Source organism: Ammospiza nelsoni, chromosome 5, assembly GCF_027579445.1.
Source record: "Ammospiza nelsoni isolate bAmmNel1 chromosome 5, bAmmNel1.pri, whole genome shotgun sequence".
Lineage (NCBI taxonomy): Eukaryota > Metazoa > Chordata > Aves > Passeriformes > Passerellidae > Ammospiza > Ammospiza nelsoni.
Genome location: NC_080637.1, coordinates 39,088,559 through 39,112,266, shown reverse-complemented (window position 1 = coordinate 39,112,266; position 23,708 = coordinate 39,088,559). Strand labels below are relative to the sequence as shown.

The 23,708-nt window shown below is 40.6% G+C and overlaps 1 protein-coding gene across 1 annotated transcript; it reads right to left on the bottom strand.

The window, feature by feature from the left end:
* Positions 1–1,238: 1,238 nt before the first annotated feature.
* RPS16 (ribosomal protein S16) lies at positions 1,239–5,000 on the bottom strand. The gene is made up of 6 exons (XM_059473055.1): positions 4,914–5,000; positions 4,770–4,825; positions 3,961–4,062; positions 3,150–3,246; positions 1,563–1,610; positions 1,239–1,435 (listed from the first exon to the last, which is right to left on the bottom strand). The coding sequence occupies exons 2-6, from the start codon at positions 4,815–4,817 to the stop codon at positions 1,290–1,292; spliced, it is 441 nt and encodes a 146-aa protein (XP_059329038.1). The 5' UTR covers positions 4,818–4,825; positions 4,914–5,000; the 3' UTR covers positions 1,239–1,289.
* Between the last annotated feature and the right edge of the window lie 18,708 nt (positions 5,001–23,708).

The following is a 23,708-nucleotide window of genomic DNA, read 5'->3' as shown; positions in this document are numbered from 1 at the left end:
TAACTGTGAGGATACCTTTAATACTCTTCTACTGAAAAAGCAGAAGCTCATGACAAATGCTTAAAATTAATAAAAAGCTGAAACCATCTGTTTATATTAAACTAGAGGAAAAGGATGGATTTTACTATTCATTTCAATTCCCCAACACACAGGGAAGCTGGTTTATGTTGACAGAGTACACTGAAAAACATTTCCCATTAAGCAAATTAGAATCACATGCTAAGAGAAAAGCCCAACATTTAAAAATCTCAAGCCAAGGTACTCCTATGACAATTCCAGTAGTGCCACACAAGCATACAGCATCAGACATTAAAATACCAGGCTTGGAGAGCAATACAGCAGTAGCTGGGTTCTCAAAAGCGCCTTAATCCCCAGTATTTCTTCCAGCTCCACTCCAAACTGGTTTACAAACACACGAAACAGCTCAGGGCTGTACTCACACTGGTTGGATCAGTTTGTACCCACAGCCTCATTCCATTACTTGCATCTCTTCCAAAGGACAGAATGAGTCTTAGTAAGACTCCTGTTGGCCCATCCCACATTTACTCAGAATTTATTTTTTGTCCTTGGGTAAAAGGACAGGATCTGAAACTTCTACACTTGATATGCACATCCTGCAGCCAATTTTAAAATTACTTTCCAACTCACTTTTTTCACCCTCTCTTCCTCCAAGGCTTTCAAACTGCCTCACCTAGCTCATAATATTAGTTGTTACTCCTCTCGGCTTGTACTGTGTGAACATATGGTTGAAGGACTCATCACTCAGACCTAATCTTAAAACACCAATTCCTTGATCTATATTTACAAAACACTAAGTATTTTAAGTTTCCTACATTTAGATGTACTAGTCCAGAACTACTCAATCTCTGCATTATCTGGTAATGCAAGAGCTCAACACACTGCCCCTCCCCTGCCCCCACAATTATTTTGGTTTTGACAACGTTTTAACTACCAGAAGGGTAAAGACTGAAATGGTCCATAAACCACTGTGTTGTTCCATGTGCCTGCAGAATCCAGGATGTGAGCCTTCTTTATGTTTGAATAACCACACATTCCTCAACAGAAGAAAGATTTTCTTTTCTCCTAAAACCCTACCAGAATTACTATGAAAGGATAAAAAAAGAACTGCCATCGACCCTCTGATACTACTGTAACACAAATCCCTATGTGTATCAATCTTAACACACAGTGAAAAAATCTATTTACCCACCCAAGAAAAGGCAATTTAGAAACATGAAAATTATCAAATTCTTTCTGTTTATTGACTGCCATATGACTAGAGACCAATTTTAACGGTAAGACTTCTGGTAACGTGCACGAGCACCAGGTCCTCCAAATTTCTTGGATTCACAACGGCGAGGATCTGCAACAAGCAGAGTCCTATCATACTGGATTAGAATATCCTTGATCTCTTTCTTGGAAGCTTCATCCACATCTGTTCAAAAGAGAAAAAAAAATCTTTAGTTTAAGCAGTTTCACATGGAACAAATTGTTTTTGCAATAAAACCACCAAAAGCCATACACTTCCACTTAAAGCTAATAAAACAATCAAAGTTACTTACATTTTTGATAGTAAGCCACCAAAGCTTTGGAAATAGCTTGACGGATAGCTGGTAAACAAAAATAAAAGATCAGTAACAATTGCAAATCTATTTAAAATCCAAACACAAAGTGCCAGTTATCTGAGAAATGTGCTATTTTGTTCACTGCCAAATTGTCCTTTCTCTCCTTAATATCCCGTCCCACATAGTCCACGTGACCCTTACTTTGGCAAAGCTTAAGAAATCTGTGCCAGGCCACCCACAGTTCATTTGTCGATTTGACAGCTGCCAGCTAGCCAAGATATTGCACAAGGGCTGTCAGATCACCTTCTCTCCCGAGTACTAATGTAGGTTCATCTTCTATCTACAAGCAGTCAACTTTCAAAATCTTACAAATACAGATCTCTGACATGCCTATATTTTTCAACAAAGACAAAATTGATTGTGTGTTGGATGACTAAGGATGCAAAAGGAACAAGAGGATGGTCTTGAGTGCTAGAACATGGCAACACAAACAAACTAGCTCAGTAACAGTAATCAGAGCTCAAACCAGGAGAATGGGAGAAACTGTCAGGATGTCATTACACTTATCTGTGAAAATATTAACACCAGGATTTTGATGAAAATATGAATGTTCTGAAAAACACATGGTATCAAGTTTAGGCCTGAAATTCGCCTGTTTTTTACACAGCCTCAGCTCCACTTCACTAACTACATTCAAATTAAGAGCAGAACTCTTAAGAACAGCTAATATAAATATATTCCCAGCCTTCCCTGCAAGGAGAAAACTGCCTAGCTTTGCTCATACTGGATAGATGCTTCTGAGCAACACGGAAATATACAACTAAGAATATAATTTCTAATGCTAAACCCCTCCTAAAATCCTTGTGCTCAGCTGCCTTTAAATTAGCCTGTCACAATGTACAGGTAGCTCCCATGCATTTCATCAAAACTTCATTTTGCTTCACTCAGCTTATTCTGTTGCAGCTTTGCACATAAAAATATAAAAAACTACATTTGCACAGTGGAGAAAAAAGTTTGGCAAGTCACTATTCCAAACTTCTTAAATACATGGCTGGATTGGGTCTGGCTGAGATGATTTTCCTGTGACAGCTCTAATCTGGTTTGTGTTCTGGCTACAGCCAAGCAGTGCTTGCACAGCATCAAGGCTGTGCCTACAAGATATCTCCATCACCACTGGGCTAGGAGTGGGCAAGATCTTGAGGTAACATAGCCAGGACAGCTGACAGCCAAACTGACCAGAAGGGTTATTCCATACCAGAGGATTTCTGCTCAGCAGTAAAACCAAAGGAAGAGCAACTGCTACAGGTATTGAGGCCCCACTTCCCGGGAAGTGGCTGAACATTGCCTGCTGATGGAACCCTTTAGTTTTCCCTTGCTTCAGTGCACAGCCTTTACTTTTACTTTATTAGTCTGCATTCATGTTGACCCACAAGGTTTTTCAATCTTATTTTCTCCCCTCCTCATCAAGATAAGGAGAGGAGAGACAGAGCAGCTTGGTGGGCACCAGGCATCCAGCCAGTGTCAACTCACCACAGTGGCTTTACCCACTCCAGCCCTTCCCAGCAATCCCACCCAAAACCTTACCGTAGATCTGTGCTACGTGGCCACCACCCTTCACACGGACTCTGATATCAACACCAGCAAACCGTTCCTTCCCCAGGAGGAGGACAGGTTCCAGCAGCTGGGAAACAAGGCACAAAGAAAATTCACTTGTAACGAGGATCAGAGCTTGTAGTAGCTTTACAAAATGTGATATCATTGAATCTTCTGAAAAGTGGAGCCTTGATTTTAAAAGCACACACCCAGGTCAAGTACACCTCCTACACAGTTCTCTGACATCTACTAGTGCTGTCATAAGACATTTTTACTGAAGTCTTTGGTTTATTTAAGTTTCAAATATCTTAGTAGCAAAGCACATGTACACGAGAATTAAGAACAAGAGAATAGTCTAGCTAAAATGCCATAATTACATACAAAAAGTCAAGTTCATTAAAACTGAAGACCCGAAGTAGTCTGCAGGTAGTTTTCTTCACAATTTATTATACTTTGTTGTTATCTAGATAGTTTCAGATTCTGTTAGCATTGTTCAGCAGCTACTGTATAAAGTTCTAAATAACCTTTTTAAAATGAGAGCTTTTAAGTCACCCATTTTAGTTCAGAAAGCAGATAGGAAGTGCAAAAAATACTTCATTTAAGTGAAACCTTTTAAGCAAAACCTCCCCCATCACAGAAGTGCAGTTTACTGAATTTTCCTAACAGCATTTGTATTTTAGGTAAGCAACCAAAAATTTTGGTACTTTCAGTAGGACAAAGCACTTGTCTCCATTGTGAAGCAACTACACATAAAAGGGATGTATAAAAAGGGATGCAGAGCAGAGGCTGGGTGGATGCTTACTTTATACTGCAGAGTTCTGGGCTCGATCATTTCCAGAGGTCTTCCATTAACTTTAATGAGGCCATTCCCTCTCTTGCAGTGGGCAACAGCCGTTGCAGTTTTCTAAAAAATCCAAAGGTGTATTAGCACAGCATTTCATCTTTGCACAAGCAGCAGGAATTTTAATTTCATTTTAACAATCGAGCAGTCCTAGTCTTACGCCCCAGACTAACATTATGCACTAAACTAAACAGTATCTCTCCCTACCCCTCCAAGTATTGTCACAGTGTTAAAACATTATCTTAATAAAAGTTTCAGGGTTTGATTTATAGTTACAAGACTTAGTGGTACACGAAGGTAAAACCCTTCCGTTCGACAACACCGTAGTTTTGTGGCTCGTGTTCTCTCAAGAGACTGGTACCGTGAATTATTCGAGACGCTGCATTCCATCCAACAGGAACTTTACCTTGCCGCCACCCCGTCACAACGTGTCCCTCGGATACCGGCAATGGTGAGCCAGGCGGCTGTGGATCGGGGCGACAGGGGCGGCCACCCCGTTACACTCCGATGAGAGGCCGCCCAGCCGCACCCGCGAGGTGAGCAAAGCCCTCCCCACAGGGACACGGCGCGCTGCGGCGGCCCCGGAGCCGGACACGTGGGCTGCGCGGCGGGACTCCCACCCCCCGCCCGCCGGCCCTCCCGCGGCCGAGCCCCGCCGCACGGCCCCGGCGAGGAGCTGCGGCCCCGACCCCCGAGCGCGAACGGCCCAAAGGCGCGGGCCAGCCCGGCAGCGAGGAGCAGATGGTGCAGGCCGCCGCCCCGCGCCTCACCTTTCGTCCGAAGACCTGGACGCTCTGCAGGGGACCCTTGGCCGGCATGGCTGTTCCTGCGAGAGAGAGGGAGCGGCGTGAGCGCGGGCGGGCGGGGGCGGGCGGGGGCGCGGGCGGGCGAGGCCGGAGCGCCCCGGCACTCACCCGTCCTCGGCGGCGGCTCCGCGGAAAGGCCGCACGGGGCTTCCGGGCCTCGCTTCAGGGGCGCCGTGCCGCAAAGCGCAACGCCATCGCTTCCGGCAGCGCGACAGAGAGCGCGGCCGGCTCCGCCCCGGCTGGTGCGCTTTGCGGCCCCGCGGCGGGCAGGCCCCGCCTGAGCTCGGCACGGCGGCGGGAGGCGCGGCGGGAACCGGGCACGGGGAGAGAGCCCGGGCACGGAGAGCCGGGCACGGAGAGAGAGCCCGGGCTCCGAGAGCCGGGCACGGAGAGAGATCCCGGGTACAGAAAGCCTGGCACGGAGAGCCCGGGCACGGAGAGCCCGGGCAGCCGCCAGGGGCCCGCTCCGCTGCTGACGCCGCGGGGCACTGTGCTGGGCCCCAGTCACAAAGCAGAACCCAGGTGGGCTTCTAATGTAAGGGGAGCAAAATGCTGCCGTGCCCGAAAGGCTCACAGTCGCTCTTTGAACTTCCTAGAGATGCAACAATACAAACTCCATGGCCTTTATAATTTTGAACTCTGGTAAGCTGGAGAAGATGAGGCAGTAAGCCCTGTATTCGCGTCTAGCACTGCACACTGACACATTCAGAAACTGCCTCATGCCCATTTAAATACTCAGTGATGGTTACATTTAAAATCAACTCCGAGTTTTCTTCAGATTTAGTGCACTCAGGGAACCCCATCAAATTCATCTTCTGTCTCCATCTATTTCTCTTTAATATCTGTCATAAAGCATGGAGTTTAAGTCACTTTCGGACTGAAAATATTTTACTTCTAATGCAGTGGTATATAGTCTGCAAAATTGTCTAGAAGGACAAAAGGAGAATCTGTTGATGAAGCGAGGTCATGCTTCTTAGACATTGTAAATGATAGAGATTTAAATTACTGTGATGATTAGAAAGTTGACTGCTCAAATAAAACAACCAGTTTCTTTGTCTTTGGACAGGATTTTAAATACTGAACATTAGTCATCAGTCATGTGAGGATTTAAACAAGCACTTAGCTTTATGCAATTGGAGTGATTAGTTCTGTTCAAGTGAATAGGACTGTGCAGAACGTGTAAGATTTAGCACATCTCAAACCCTCAATTGTACAAAGCTTTAACATGTGATCCAAACAGTGATTTATTTCTTCAAGGCTGTTTCCTAAGGAACAGTGTTTATGCAGTCACACGTGTCTATCATCCAGCCTTTCCCTATCATGGGAGGAAGGGGAATGGCCAGTTTCAGTTAGCTCTTGAGGATGAGTGGACATTTCAGAGTCAAGACAGGTTTTACATGTTTGCTGAAAACAGGTGGCTGGGCACCAGAGATCTTTAAAACTTGCGCAATGAAAGCAGCTGCAGGAGCTGGAATATTAAGACATTATAAAACCTTTATTTAGGTGAAAAAGAGAAAACATAATACCTAATTAACCCAGTTAGACCAAAGGATTCAGCTAATACTTATGGTCAACTCAAAGGTGAGCCATTAGTAATTCAGTTTTGCTGGGTGTCCAGGGAACTTCTTAAGAAAAAGAAAGCAACTCTAAATCTATTTCCTGTGTGGGCATTATCTAAGGTCTGCTACTGAAAGCCTGTGTTTTAATCTGAAGTATACCATTAAATAGGTAATTTTAACATGTATAAAACTTACATTTTGGGAGCATGCTTTCTTAGGTCCTTTAAAATTCATCCTCATTTGAATGTTCATCTGCTGCATGCTCTTCCTGGAACTGAAAACAATCATCCTAGAGGAGCCTGTGTGAAAGCTGGGGATATGCCTACATACATTTATCTTTCTGCCTTCTATTAGCAAAAGAAGACAATAACCAACATATAGTGATAAGTTGGCCTGGAAAATAAGGTTAAAGGCTTTGTGCTGCTTGCTCCCTTTGCTTTCTAGCATAAAAAAGGAATAAGAGCTAAGAAGTTGTAGGCTGTGTAACATTGTAAGAGTTAACTGGAACATGAATAGCACAAAACAAGGGGAAAAAAACCACACCAGAATGGAAAATAAACCCCTCAGGTTAGACACTATATTTCTACAAAATGTCCCAGTACCAACAATATCCCTGTTTAGTTTTACTGAGAGCAGAGTACTTTAAAATGTTAAAGTGTCTCAGATTTTAAAAGGAATACATGGTAAGAATCTGCAAGCACCACCTACAAAATGTTGTGTTCACTTCCTTTTTATTTGTGAAATAATTGCACCTGTGGAATGTAAGGCATTTGTTTGGTGGCCTTTTTTTTTTTCTTTTGTTAACCTAATTTTGCACCAGTGTGAGGACTCCTATAGGGAATAATCTGACCCAGAGAAATTAAAGCATGTTTGCTGCTAAACTGCTCTTAGCAGAAAGAGCATCTCAGAGAAAGCTGGCAGGGTTGTACTCATCTATATATAGGGCATTTTATTGTTTCCTAATAGAAGGAAAACTATTTGGATTTTACAGAAATCTAAGTACTTTATTTCACAGTCATTCTACTAATTATACGCAGATGATGTGTTGTGTATCTTTGTAGCAACAAGATTCTTACAACTACTAAATCTTTTATGTGGGCATTTAGTGAGGCTTTAAGGGATTGAGAGTCTCACTAGCTGACCTCCTCCTGGGGCTGCTTTGACCTCATTGCAGGCTATGCTGTGGCCTGCTCATCTCCCACAGACCAGCCACATGCAGTGATGCTCTCTCAGTTTTCTGGGAACAGTGAGGGTATGGCAGCAGGATGTAGCACTGTAAGGAATATCCCTGACAGCATCTCCACTTGTTTATTCACTTTGTGACAGGAGCACAAACCTTGTGTATATAACATGGCTCCACAGGGAGGAGGGCTGGAAGGGAATGGCAGGACGTGGACAGAGGTGAGCTGAGCTGAGCCAGTGAGCTGGGCTGAGAAGAGCAGCAATGAATCTTCCTTTGGAAATTTGCCAGTGTGGAGCATAGTACCACACTGCAGTCCGAAACCTGTGTCAGTCCACTGCCCACCAACACTGTCAGGCTGATGCAGTGCTACCCATGAATTTGAACATACTTGTTACTTGAATGCTCACACTTTATTTAGCAACACAGGAGTCAAATATATTGAAGATTTTTGTGACTTATGTGCTTGCGTGGGGTTTGTTTTTTCTGGGATTTTATGTAGTTTGGAATTTAAAACAGCAAGTGACTGGACTTCCATGTGAAATCGTGATGTTGATTCTCTGCTCAGATCTTGAGCTGTTTGAAATGAAATTCACGTGTAAGTTCAGAAGGTAAACATTCAGAGGACGGCGGTGTTTCAGCTTCCGCTTAGCACGGAATTATGTGGCTGCCAAGAGTGCAAGGCAACAAAGAGTCAAGGTCAATATGTTAACAAGGCCAGCTGTAATGTGCCTCTAAATTTCCTCCTCTTTAAAAAGGAGAGAAAATGCTCTCAGTGGAAAAATAATGGGAGAAATAGTGAGATTCTCTTCCTCATGTATTATCTAAAACATAAATAGAAAGGTAAGAGCTATGGCAAAATACAATCAGTTACTTCTATATATATTGTCATAGGATATAAAATTATTGTGAAAGTAAAAAAACATTTGGGGGAAATACAAAAAAACACTCTTCTACATAGTCCATAATCACATTTCAAAATATCCACGCCTTCTACCAAAATGTCCCAATTTGCAATTGATTGTACTTCGTAGGATTTTGTGTGGTTTTTTAGCAGAGTGGATAATTTTAACTAGGGAACAGATTTGTTTGGATTTCATGCATGATAAACAAAGCAAATTCTCTGAAGTTTTTACTTCAGACAGCAAAATCATCTCTTCAGAAGGCAGTGTTGGTCTTGTACAGCTTTCTATCTTTTGAGAATTAGTGGATTCCGTCACTATGAAGTATGAAGTATTTCAGGAAAGGAGATACTGACATCCCTTTTTGATGGCAGATTTTATAATCTGAAAGGTCTGGGATAGCAGAATATAGTTCTCATATTACAGTTTGCAACTGATGCATGTTTGATGATAAAGTGTAATTAGCTAATGGATCCCATTATTTCTGAGGCTTGCTTTTCACGGATTGTATTCATCCAGGCAGCAGCTGAAGAGTTTTCTAAACTCAGTTAGTGCAAGAATGCTGTGGCCAATGGAAAAATGTTTGATGCATGCCAGAAAACAAATCTTCCCAGCTCTTGGAAATATGTTCTGAAAACAGATATAGATCACACAAGATTTTCATAGCAATAAATATTTTTTCTTAAAAATATATTTCAAATCTAAAGCAAAAAATTTGGTTTCATTATCCTCCTCAAATGAAGCTCTGTAGCATAAGCTCTGGAACATAAGGATGTGAGTTATCCTGATTGGTGTGAATATTGTCTCCCATTTGCAGGTTAAAAATGTTAATGTTGCATTGAGATTGAGAACATGAGATGATTTGTAATGTAGAAATTGACACGGTGATAGGCTCATTCACACTGAAATTCAATGTATGTAAATAATTAGATATACAATAGTTTGCTTATGACCAGGCTTAGCATTGCTGCTTGGGAAAAATCACAATTCATGATTGTCTTGACTTTCATTTTGAATGAATAGGCTAGGTCTTTCAGTACAATAAACAATAGAAGTACAAAGCCCATCTTGTATCTGAACATACAAAGATTAAGGCTCATTGTTTTAGTTCTGTTACCTGAGTGGTTGCTGAAATCTGAAAAAAGTTGTGACTTAAATTTGCAACAGAATCCTATTTACAGTGGCTGGAAGTTTGTATAATCAATTAACACACTAACTTTCCAGATGGAAAGTTATGGCTCATTTTAGAATGTGTCTATATGATAGAGACTAAAATTGAATGATCTAGGATTTAGACTTGGAATATACGGTGGATCTCTCTTGCAGCATACAAGGCTTCAGTGAAATCTATGACAGCAAATTAGAATTAAAACTTCTCCTCTGCACTCACAGAAGCTGCTTTTAAGTATGTGTGCGTGAGCTCACACACTCACACTTTTGGATGTCAACAGGAATCAAAGCTGCAAGAAGCTGCCCTGGCAACAGCTCAGTACCCCCAAGCTACACTAACAAGCAAAGAAGTAAATAGAATCACGTACATGAAACAATTTATTTTTTTAGAACAGAACGGCATCTCCAAGCTTCCTGCTGTATTTTGCTGCCCCTGGAGGCTGCTTCTCAGTTTAGTTCCCATTTTTAGAAACTAAGCACAGCAGGGTCCAGTGGGATCCAGCTGCCCTTTCTCAACTCTTCTGCAGAAAGAGAAGTGCTGGGTCTTAACTTCTGCAGGGTATTTGGATCCTTTCTACTTTCTTATATTAAAGAAATATGAGGAAGAGTGACTGTAGAAATAGATACCTATTTCACACTTAAAATGCAAGATTTTTGCTCCAGTTGGCCTAATTATATTCAGATTGCAAATACAGTACTGCACTCCATGATCCACAGGTCTGTTCTTCTCTTTAAATCACACATTTGACGTAATATATGCAGAAAGTTCCTGACTTCTAATAGATAAAGAGGTGCAATCATTGTTATTGACTACAGAAAAAGCCTTAAATATGCACACATTTACTTTGCTGAAACATCAGTCATAGTTTAGAGGAGAAAGAGATAGGCTTCTGTGAAGTTATATTAATATCTACTGAGGTAATTTCTATTTCTGATTTTTAATGTTTGTTGTTTCAAGTGAAACATTTTCCATTGCCTGTGGTAAGAGAGCAGATTAGGCAGAAGTATCAGAGCTCATGAACTGTTGTGTACTTACTGACCTACCAGAGAACTGAGACATTTTCTTCAGAAACTGGAGCAGTTGAACTCTAAAGGAGAATGAACCCTTTTGGCAAGGCTTTCTAAGGGCTTTGGATGGAAAATCTTGTGTTTATGAAACAGAGAGAGCAGGCAGAAACATAGTGACTGTTCAGCTTGTAGAATTAAGGGAAAATAATAACACATTTTATTCACACAGAAGTGAACACAGCTAGCTTATCTGGATGCTGCGTGCTGTCAGGAATCATGGCATTGTCAAACACAGCAGAATACCTGTCTGGTGTAGGATTGACAAAGTGGTTGTTACCAATTAGCAGCTGTAGCTCAGGAACTGAAACAATTCTCAATGCCTTGTTACATGTTAATAGTTGATATGTTTTAAAGTAATCTATCCATCCTTGCCCTTTGTTCAGAGTCCGCAGAGAAGTTGTAGAGTCTGATATCTCCAAATGATTCTTCTGTAGTTCATTCCTCCACTGTTCCCAAGAGAATCTAGCCCATAATATCTACACACTAGGAGATCTGCACAGTTCACAGAAACACAAACACATGCAGTATTACAACACACGTATTAAAGTGACATTTTTTTACAAGATCAAAAACAGATAGAAAAAATGAGGGGCTTGGGAAAGCTTTTACTGAATAAAAATGTCTGTGGAGGCTTGCTCATATGTGGGCCTGTGAATAACACTCATGAGACTATAAACTTTAGACAAGCCAGATGGTTAGACAGCAAACCAGATGCTTTTATTTATGAAGACAAAGTTCACATGTTGTAAGGTACTTTGTTCTTCTACAGAAGGTTTCACACACAAAGTAAAATAATTATATCTGTATCCTATGATGATTGACTGGAACATTCATACAAATAAAGTCTCTTCCAGTAGTCCATTGTTCTTTCAGTACCTGAAGGAATGACCTGAAGTTGTGTCAGGGGAGGTTTAGGTTGGATATTAGAAGGTTTTTCACCCAGAGGGTGGTTGGACACTGGAAAAGGCTGCCCAGGGAAGTGGCAGAGTCACTATCCCTGGAGGTGTTTAGAAGAGGTGTAGATGTGCTACTTGAGAAATGCTTTAGTGTTGGGTTTGGCAGTATTGGGTTTATAGTTGGACTTGATGATCTTAAAAGTCCTCTCTGACACAGATGATTCTGTGATTTTATGGTTGGCACCTCTAGTTTTACACATGAAAGACACAGTTGATGCTGGCTTGCAAAGTCTTGTCAAATGAAGGAGTTTGGAGTAAGGTAAGTGTAGAAATACAAACTCTGGTGATTTTATACCACACAAAAATCAGTGGTTAGATTGGAAATGAATGCCAGATTTTTAAAATGTTTAAAATATATATGAGATGTAGATGCCTAAATCTCAAGGGAATACAAAACCTCTGCCTTTAGGTAACTTAGGACCAGAGTTCTGTTTACAGAATGACATAGATTAATAGTTTATGTCTAATTGAAAATTAAGCTTTTTAAAGTACCTCTACCTTTTGTAATTATGACTTCCGTTGATTATCATTGGAAATCTTTGGAACATTTATTTTCCATCTAGCATACTGCCTGTATCAAGGGGAGTAAACTTTTCTGTTTTGCCAATTCCATTATTTTGAGGGGTTTGAAAGGAAACAGGTCAAGTATCTCACAGACACACCAGGGTTGTGCTTGGGACAAATACATCAGGATATTAAAGATTTAAAAAATGTATTCAATTTGATTTAAAGAGGCTCTGAACTGTTATTCTTAGTTGTTCTTAAATAAGCACTTTTCCTTTTTTTTTTTTTAAGATTGGGGTTAAAAGCTCTTCAGTTTTGTTTATTATGCATTCTGGACTCAGTTGCTAGTTGTTTATTTTAAGAGTTAAAGTATTTTGAAAAGAAGGTCCCATATAATCTCTACCATGTAATTCCATTCCATAGTCAGCAGCATTTTAGATAAGTAAACCAAAACCATAATTTTTCACAATCTTCTGTCATCCCAAATGATCTTTAGTGATAATTATATGGTTTTGCCTCTTCATATCGAGCTGATAGAAATACTTTTTTATCCATAGACAGCATTCAGTTTCAGATTTGTTGATGTTCAATTTGACTGTACTTAGTGTTTATACCTTTTTCACTAAAATTGTAGAAAACTTGAAATTTTCTGTATTGTATTATTTTTTTAAATTTTTTTCATATAGTTCATATGTAATAGAAATAATATTAATAGTGCTTTAAAGAAACACTAAAATGTGATACAGCAATTTTTAATTTTGAACAAAATACTCTGCAGTTGTATGTCATGATCTTGACACATATTTGCCTTTCAACAGGTCAAAAGTCAAACCATCATTTGTGCAAAAAGAAAATTAGACCATCTCTGTGTGATTTCAGGCTGTGCATGCATGAATTTGCTCTGTGCAGTGATCAAATCCTCTGAATACAAAGACTTAAACAAACTAACCTATAGTTGTGACTGAACATGCACAGAGTCCTTGCCTTCAGCATCAGGAGCTGCAGTTTTAATTTAACAATTTCATTCAGTGCCTTTATTGATTGCTCACAATGAGGCCATTTGGAAACCGTAGCAACAGAAATCTTGCTTTATATAGAGCAGTGTCAGTGCAGGCTTGCCTGCTTAGAGGTTGAAATGCACATTTTATCTAAATTCTTCATGTTCCTGTTAATGTCTGTGAGTTTGGATTTCAAATTTGTTGGCATGTGTCCCTGAGCTATGATGTGACAACTGTTCAATAGGTAGCTCTGGTCCAAACAATATAACACTGCATGTATGCAGTTGCTCTTTCCCAAATGTCGAAAAGAAATAACTACTTTATGGGATGTTCTGAGTATGAAAAATGAATATCAAAAAATGCATTTTCTTTCACTATTCCTGCATTAACTCTCCAGAGGAAAGGCTGGGCAGAGGGTTTCATTCGAGCTACACCGTAAGGAGCAATTGATGATTTCACATATGACTCATGCATAACCATCTAGTGATCAGACCTCCAGTTGTTCTAATCTGATCTAGATTTGAAATCAGTTCACTTACAGTGACCTTTGCAACTTCTGTCATCTGTTTGGAGTCCTGTAGAATTCTTGATACTGAAGGCTTCCTCAACACAACTGAAAACTGTAGTCAATGATCTATTTAAGCATATTCCACTCCACATATGTATTCCTTCTATCTCTTCCCTCCTTGCCAATTCTCTCTGAACCCTTTATCCTTTTGCCTCTCTTTGCTTTGTCAGAGGGTTGTGACAAGCAGCCTGGAACAAACTCAGTGCTGATGTAAATGTGTGTGGGTGGCAGGAGATGGGGAGGGCCAAGCTGGCTAGTGTGCAGCCCAACGTAGCTGTGACCGTCCTTGTGCTATGGAGAGCGGGAGCACACTGGGTTGGCACTAATGCCAGATGCCATGGGGGTGAATGCTAATGTTCTGTGGCTTTTGCATCACCACCAAGCAAGACCTGCACCTCAAAACTAGTGGAAAAGCTACAGTGAAGTGTGTTTGTACTAATTCAAATCTGTCACTACTTATCTGTACTAAAGAACAACTAGAAATCAGCTGATTGTACTACTGTCACGGACTCAAAAATAATGCTTGAAAAAATATTGCTACCAGCTTTGACATGGATCCCAAAAGCAATGGTTTTCAATGTGACTCTGTCAGGGAGCAGGAGGACTGGAGTAGCTCCTTGAGGTGGGAAGAGTCAGGAGCTGAGCATGACCCCAACACAGGCAGTGCCTCACCAAATGGGCACCATCCTATCGGGTCTGAGCTGGGGGTTAATGATATTGTCCATTTCACTCTTATATTATTTTGGTTTTCCAAGCATGGCTTACTTTTTGATTTGTCTGTTTCTGAAAATCCTGCAAGCCCTCCACAACACCCACTTACCAAAAGAAATACTTACTGGCTTGAACTGTTGACAGTTTAGAATAAAAGTATTGTGGTTTGATTAACTCTTTGTGAGCTACAGCCCTTTTGAACTGTTGCATGGCTCCTTCAGTAGCCATAGCTGGCAGTTTGAGCAGCACTGCTCTAGCCAATAGTTTATTTTGTCAGCAAACTGCTTTGTTAATAAAAAAAAAGAAAAATTATTAACCTGGAAGTAAGCAGGCATCTTTCTTGAACACAAAACCATTTTACTGAGATTCCTGCTGGCATTAAGATAACCAAAGAATTTATTTGTAGTGAAATTGTCTCTAGAGGCCTCCACCACCCTGAAGTGTTTGCTGTGCTCTCCTTAGGCACGTGCATCCGGCGTCACCCACAACCAAGAGACTTGAAAAGAAACAGGAACCCGCCGATGGTGGGTGGGGACAGAGGCTATGGGGCTGCCAAAGGGAGCTGGTAAAGGTCAAGCAGACGATGAGAAGCAGAGCTGGTCTGAGCCCTCACCTACAGCCACCTTCACTGAATTCCACTCCCCATGAGAGTTTAGATTCCTCCATTGGCAAATTGTCATAGATGCTTGTGTGCAGGTTTTTTTTCCTTTTCCTGTGCTTCGTTCACAACAGGTTATTTCTGCTGCCCCAGGAGAGTGGAAGGAAGCCTCAGCTGTTGTGTTTCCCCTCCATCTTGCAGCCCAAACAGAACCCTGGCTGTGCCAGCTTGACTTGCACACTGGGGGCTCCCTCTGCCATCCTGCAAAGAGATATGGGGGATTTAGGGTTCTTGCTTGTAACTCACTCCACATCACCGAAATATGTGCCTTCCTGAACAATCTATACCCACTTCTGTATTTAGGATTCTTTAGCCCACATATTGAATGTTTTTCTCACACACACACGCACACGCACAGACAAATATGCATGTCTTGGTTTTAACACAGTTAAAATCCAGCTTCACTAGTTTGCTCAATCTGCTTTGTGGCACTCCAGCAACACAGAGCAACTGTGAAGTCTGCTTAATTGAGCAATTAAACTTTATGACCGCTCTGAATCCCTGAAGCAGTAAAAGGCAGGCAGAGTGCACTGGAAAATCTTGCCCATCCTTTGGAAAAACTAAGGAAGCACAAACCTCCTCAAACAAGCCCTCAACCCATGCAGAGGCACTGAGCATCACCTCAGGTCCAGCAGGGCTGCGCTGGCAGCAGGGTATCCAGAGGACAGGCATATGCAGAGATTAGGCAGAGTTCATCTTTGCAAAAATGCAGGCATAGCCCCTTCTTTAAAATGTGCTTTTCCTTGTCTATAATGGAAGTCCACTAAAGATAATAGTGCTTGAGATGTAAAAATTGCACCCTGATCTCATCAAACCCTTGTGCATGAATACAGAAGACCTGAAATCTGTGGTGATGTTTATAGGATCAAATCTTACTTTTCAGGAACACCACTGATGAAAAAATTTTGTCTTTAATTCTAGTAACCCATCTAGAAGAATAACTACTGTTAGCAGTCTCATCACCATTCTGTTAGTCTTTCTTGGAGAGCGTTGCAGTTGTTATTTTCTATACTAAAACAAGCGGAGTAGTCCAGGCACAGGAGGCAGGACCAGGAGTATTGCTGATCCCAGTATGTGCTCTGAGTCTACTCGTGACTCACTGGCTGACCTTGAACCAAAGATTCCTAGATCTGAGCATTACCTCTTTGGCAAAGCTGAGGTCTGGGCTTGAAGCTTGCATTTTAGACCTACCCCTTCAAATGTATTCTCTGCTTGGTTGAAACAGTTCTTCCAGACACAGGATGTTAAATATTCCAGGAAGGAGTTAAGTGGGTCTGGCTGTTTGATTCCCTCAGGAAATGGGAGCTACATTCTAGAGAAAGAAGGAACTGTGCATGGGCTGTGCATGCCTCTGAACTTCTCACAGAAAGGCTGAAGATGAAATACATAGAGATTGTAACTGGAATGTGACGTTATTGCTAATGTTTTTCAGCAAAAGCCATCTCTAGGATGAAGAGCTTTTTATTCTTAAGCAGGAAGATTTAGTTTAAGATTATGTAAGTAAAGCACCCACACAAAACCTGCTATTTGTTTTTCTCATTCCATTCACATTAAAAAAATATTCTATTATAAAAGACTTGCTTTGCACTTACTCTTAGGAGTGCAAGTACCTGGAAATGTCCCTTTTAAATTTTGTGGCCACTTAGTTACCACAGCTTCTTGCTATCCAAATAGACTCACTCTGTCAGGGCTGTGAGATGGGGAGAGATAAACACAAGGAGCAATTGTGGCTTCCTGCCACCAGCCCTGCTCAGAAAGCAAGAGCAGATGAACCGTTGCTGCGGCAGTGGTGGGAAGTTGTGGCCTCAAAGGAATAGGGGAGAAAAAAAACCAAACAAATATCCTGAGAGCAGGATAGATTATGTCAAATAATGTGCTCTCTTCTAGTCCTACTTTGCTTAGTCAATAGTTTTAAGGCAGCCATTGCTCTGCCAGGAAATAATCCATGTAGATATGCTTAGAAAGTATCAGGTAGTGCAGTGGGATATTCTGTATGGAAAACTTACTATGGTGGCAGCCAAATTAAAAATGATGTGGTATGGTAATTGTTCAGCTGTAATTGTTGCATAAGTTTTGCCTAAATGTTATTGCCAGGTGTTAAGTTTTGTTACCTGACCATGTATTTTCCTTGTTTGTTCAGTTTTGGAAACTGTAAGTAGAAAGAAATAAAGAAAATTAGCTGATGGGAGAGAAAATGGGAGAAATGGGAAGAAATCCCAGACAATAAAGTTGAAGGCCAAGAGCTCTAAAAGGAGGCAAGATCCAAAACATGAACAGCTCTCAAGCAAACTAGTATTTCTATTCCCTCTGGTGGGATGTGGAGCAGGCAGTTTTCCCATCAGAAACTGCAGGACTCTTCTGCTGTTGTAGGGCTTTGTAAGAGGAGTTTAATCAGACACACTTTTGCAGAGGGGGGAATGACAGCAGTTGTTTGTTGTTTCTTTAACTTTCAGCAAGGTTGCAAGGGCTGCAGCTAAGTGCTGCTAGCAGGAGCTGAGCCCAGCCGTGTTTCACACCAAAGGAAGGTTACACAATGCTGTGGGTGGCAGAGTATTTCTGGGAGGCCCACTTTGCTGCAGACTTTGCTTGCATCACTTCCTGAAATAGAGATTGACTGATGCGATATATTCTTTATTTTATTCATTTGGTTTTTTTGTCAAACTGCACTTTATACTTGCATGCTGTTTGCAGAGTTGCCTTTTGAAGAGAAGATCATAAAGGCTCAAAATAAGGTGCACTCCTTATTTTGAGCCTTTGATTTCTCCTTGATTTGATTTTAACATGACTTCTCCCTGATTCTTCCACTTTTTTTCTCTGTTCTTCTGGCATCTCAGAATGGAAACTCTGTCAAAGCACTGAATAAAAAGAGAATTATATTCTCTGCAATATTTGTCTTAATTTTAATTCACTTTACTTTGGGCTGTCCTCAGCTTGTGCTTTCTTAATGTGCCACAGATTTCAGAGTTGACACTGGGTAACTGTGAGGAGCCAAGAGCTGGTCAATATGCAGCTAGGGTTTTAACTGTCAGGAAAGTGTAGGAGGTAGTTTAGAATTTAAGTTGTTTTGCTGGGGTTTTTTTCCATGGGAAAAAGATACCTCTTCTCTGTCCCTTGTGCATGGGAGAAATGTGAAAGAAGGGAGGTCTGGCAATTTCCTGCTTTCCTGCTTAGCAAACCCATGACCGCCACTGTCAGTGTCCTACCCTTTAGCCTACAATTTACCGGTCTCTGTGTATTTTTTATGAAATTATTAACAGAAGTGAATTTAAACATGATATATTGCACACTCAAATTCAATCTCTACCAGGGCTAGAGAGGAATGCAACTCTGGGAAATAGCGTGTTTAATTTGTTTGGTGTTTCTGCATAGCATTATTTAATCAAAAGCCATTTCTTTCATCAAATTAGTCTTGATTATGTTTTTCACTATTAATGTGGATTAGGCAATAAGTTCAGCTTTGAGAATTAGAATTATTCTTTTGCTACAACAGGAAAGGGTATGGGATGACAAAATAGGCATGGTTCATCACTCAAAATAGCTCATCAGCTGTGTGGTATCAGTGCTCTTAACTGTAATGAAAATAAAAACATGCTCTTTCCATAGTGGTTTCAATCAGTATATTTAACTTCTTATTTTCAACTCATGTATAGCTAATGAAACATCTCAGAATGCTATTTCCAACAATAGGAAACAGCAACAAAAAATAGCAATTAACTCTTCTTCCCATATAAACTGCACTTGGATTGTCCTGTTTAATAGGCAGCATTGGACCTACATTCCATGATTTTATCTCACATATTTTTCTTAGCTCTTTTGAACTTTTAAGTCCAAAGTCTTCAATTAATTCTGCATTTTAAAAAAGGAATTATTCTATTTGTTTCCAGTTTGTTCTCTACTAATTGAATTTAATTCACTACCCTTGTTGTAAGAAATAATTCTATTCACCTTTTTGATCCCACCCAAGGGTATTTTTGTAGTTCCCCAGCATAGCTTTTCCATAAGCATCTTTCGAATGTGAAAAAATTTGATCCATGTGGTGTTACCACACAGGAGCTGGCCAGTATCTCTTGCTTACTTCCAGGACATTCCTACCACTGCTTACAGTATTCACATTTGGATTGCAGTGGCACAGTCGTAAATTTTTATTTAATTTGGCTTTTAATAATTTCAGGCATTTCTACATGAATATCTGCTAGGTAATTTTTAGATTACCTTTAGAGATACATGCATCTCCTTGTGTCCTAAAGTGGACACCTGTCTTCCAGACATAGGTTTGTATTGCACACTGATGCCCAGGTCCCAAATCTTACACTGCCTGCTCTGAAATGAGTAGGAAATTCAGAGGATGGAATAGTGACCTTTAGTTTAGGAAACAGTGGATCATTAATAGTCTTTCAGGCCGCAAAATCCCGTTTGAACCAAGTTAACCTGCTCTGAGTCTTGTGCTCTTCTGCTTAACAGTGTGTCATTTTCACAAAGGCCGTGAGACATTGGAAAACATAGCTGGTAGGCTATGATATGTATTAATTAAAATGATAACTTTAAAATTAATTATTATGGCCTCCTATACCACCTTTGAGGCATAATATTTAAATGCTTAGTTTCACATAGTGAAAATTCTAGGTCTATAACAAGGCATCCTAAGCTGCATTCTGTTTTTTAATGCTTGTGGTCCTCATTGACCCTTACTGGACTTACTGCCTATAAAATGAAACTCTAAATGAGCAGCACCTGGGAAGGTCAAAGAATGCGTCTGGAAACCCTTGTTCAAGGAGGAGGGAGAAGCCAAGGAGCAGGGAGAAGTTGCTGCAGCACTAGCAGAGGAATTCGTAAGAAGTAAGGGAGACTGGCTGTAGCCGTATTAGGGCTGTGGAAAAAGCATGATTTTGCCTCGTCAGTGTATTTTGTATCTGAAAGATCTTGATTCTATATTTTATTTTCTTCTGCAGATTAGATGCGTGTTTAAACTGAAAAGGAGTCTTGTTCCTACCTTGGCTTTTTGTCTATTGTGCACAATAACTGCTGCTAAAGAAAAACATAGATTTCTTGCTGCTGTGCTCTGTAATTGTTGATGAAATCTTTCTTATTCCAATTAAAATGAAAAATCATGGGGCCATGGCAAATTTCCCATGATTTAATAGAGCCTTGCTGAGACAGTGGTGTTTGGTTTGTTGTGTTGTGCAGGGGCTGGTTACTCAATACCTCTCAGTTTAAGTGAAAGCTCCTTTTGTCCGGGAGCAAGAGCTGCTGGAATGCCAACACCCAGCAGGCACTGTTGTGTCCCACAGGAATAGGTGCCAGGCTGCTCAGCCCCCAGCTTCCCTCTGCTTTAAATCGAGACCTGGTGAAATAAACACACCTCTGACATGCTGCATTGTTCTGTGATTTCTGAACAAAACCCTTATCAGCCTGTCACTTTGTCTTTTAAAAATGCTGTGTCTCTTTCCAATAATGGAAAAATGGTTTTGTACAGCATCCCAGGGCCATAATCTGCCTTATCTTTGATGAGAATGGTGCAAGTTTCATCTGCAAAGTGCTCCCAAAAATAAACAAGCAAAAATCTGAAAATATTTACTGCATATCCTCCCACTGCACATCTACAGATGCAAACAGTTTATGGCGAATTAGAAACAACTTTCACTTCCACTCGGTGTTGTGATGTCAAGTGCCTTCCTTTCATAAAAATACTGATGTCGTTTCTTTTTCATCCCATTAGTCATTATGAAAAGTGTGCTTTTGCACTTAAAAATATTCACCCAAATTTTGCTGCTCTGGTGATATCAGTCCATGTTTTGATTGTAATTCTTTTTCTGCCAAGAAAATGAAGAGCAGAAGATAAAACTACCACTTTGTCTTCCCTTTTAAACTTCTTTTGTGGTTTTCTACCTTGCCCATGAAGAGAGAAAAACAGTTTAGACATACTATCCACTACTTCCTGGATTGTATTTCATCTTTCCCTACATCTGAACTATGCTTATACAGGTTTGTTTACACCAATAGTTTGGTATTTTGTTGACTATCATAATTTTTTATTTGTTTGTTAAGCTTGTAAAGCAGTATGGATTACTCAAAAAGGCAGTGAAGCTAAATAAAGCCAATGCTAAAACACTACTATTTGTGGTTTAGAGGGATATTTTAGATAGTCTGCATTTTGCAAAATCCATGCACGTGAGGCTTTTTAAGAACACTCTGCTTCTTATAAAGCAAATAAAATAGGACATGGGAATCTTAAGCAAAATATTGTTATGGTTATAAACAATTAAAAATGTTCCCCCCAATTTTGGTTATTGACATTTGACTTAGAACATTGAAAATCTCATTTTGTTCCATACTTGCAGTTGTAGCTGAAATCCACCAATGAGTACAAGAAATTCTCTCTTGGTTTCATTGCAATATGGGTGAGATCCTGTAGTATTAAATTATTCTGCAGTTTTGGACAGAATCAAAATGTAGCTACAAACAACTTCTTTAAAAGCTGTCTGCAGTTTTCATGTTTCCAACAGATTGCCCAATTACACTACAAGACCTGAGAGTTGTGTTTACCTTTATCTGAGTATATTGTATCAAAGGTGAATATATTTTTTAAAAATAAATTAATTTTTTCTAACCTCTTCATATGCTAACATAGCAGTGAGGAACAGTTTCAGCACCAAAAAATAAAGAGATATTAAGGTTTTATTATTTCTGAATGCTTTTACATTTCTGCATTCAGAGGACAGGAGTGGTAATGCAGTACTTTAACTACTTGGGAAAATAATACACAAGAATTATCTATTCAACAACTTTAGAGATAATTATGGAAACAGCCTGGGCTACTTCTGAAGTTTTGGAGTTCCCTAATTTCTGTAAGGAGAAAGAATGTGAGGCTATAGGTACTAAAAATAAGCAGATTTCACCAGCCTCAAAGGGTGATAGGTAAAGTCAGAGGGAAACTAGTTGTGAGACGAGAGGATGGGAGTGCAAGCCACTGCTGTGGAAGGCTTTGTTACCCACCTGGGTTCAGGAGAGCACTGAAAACCCCAGCATGGCTGCAACAGCAAGGGAGACAAACACGGTTAGGGAGGGAGCAGCAGAAAGGCCATGCCTGTAAGGAGTGACAGGAAATCCTTCTGGAATTGCACTAAGGGTAAGAGGAAGGCCGAGAAAGCTTTGGTCTGCTGTGATGAGGGGAGGAAAGATCTAAACAGATGAAAAGGCTGAAGTGTTTAATGCCTTTTTGCTGGAGAACTCTCTGCAGAGGACATCTGCCTGGTTACCATTTGCCTGGCACAAATCACCCAAGTGACAGAAGACTAGGGTAAAAAAAGCCCAAGCACTCAAGAAAGTAAGATTTCCAAATCAGCTAGTAAGAATGTCTCCCGATAAATTTCTTTAGACACAATAAGCCTAGAACTGCTTATTACCTCATTTAAATGTAGCCAGCTAAAAGTTTGGCACCCATTGCAAACCTTTTTTTTTTTTTATTTTAGGGGTCCCTGACCCCTTCTCAGGGCTCTCCAGCTGCCCACAAGCCAGGATGCTGTTTCAACCCCCTGGGACTACCAGTTCCTGCTCCTGTGACACTGCAGTCGGTCTCCAGGTCCAGCCCTGCCCTGCAGGAATACTTAAGATTAAAAATATATTACCATGTGGTCTCACTCTCTTCTCAGTAAATATGTGTAAATAAGGAAGGGAAATATCCAGTGACCCCTGTAACAATGCAGATTAAATCTGTTCTCTTGCATGCTCCTTTCCAAAATATCTGTATCTGCCACCTGTTCCCTCTACATCCTGACTTCCATGCAAAATGACTTCATTTTTCTAGCATGTCATTTCAGTAGAGATATTTGCTCTGCACATATCTGCAATGCTTGTTCAGCTCTTAGAAACTGCAAGTATTCTGCACATGACAGGTTACATAATGTCGCTTGGTGAAAGAGAAATATGGTCAGTAAGTGCTTAACATAACCCTTTCATCTCTCGTCTTACCAGCAACTTGTCTCCCTACAGTTTCCTTTTACAGGGTGATTTGTCAGTTCCTTTTGAGTAGCTTACATTTTATCTCTGGCTGGACATGAAATAACTCCACACACTGTCCTGGAGGGAACATGTTGTTCTAATATCACAGGCACAGCTGCTTGGGCAGAGGAGACTATTAACAATGAGGGATCCTGATAAAATAAGTAGATACCTGCAAAAATGTTGGTACCTCATTAGAGATATTCTATCTTGCAGCACAGCTCTGTTTGAAAACCCATTTGGCTAGTGAAATATGAAATGAAAGGACAAACACACAGATGATCCTTTTTAATCAGTTTAATTAAAAAGGAAGGTTGGTACTTACTTTTACTTCCTTTCCTTTTAATCAAGCAAGAAGTATAATGTAATTCATGTACCACAGGCAGCCAAAATAGTAGGAAAAGCCCTGCTTCACAGTTTTATCAGCTTAATCTTTTCTTCTGAATGTCATTTGGCATTTGCGCTCCGAACTCATATGGACAAAAATCCTTAGAAAAACATCCACTGCCAGATCGGCTGGCTGTGTCCTAGTTAAACTCTCTTTCCACTTTTAGCTTTGTGTTGTCAATGAAAGATACCCAAAAAGACTATTCATTGGTGGAAAATTTGATTACAGGGGTGCCAATTGCTG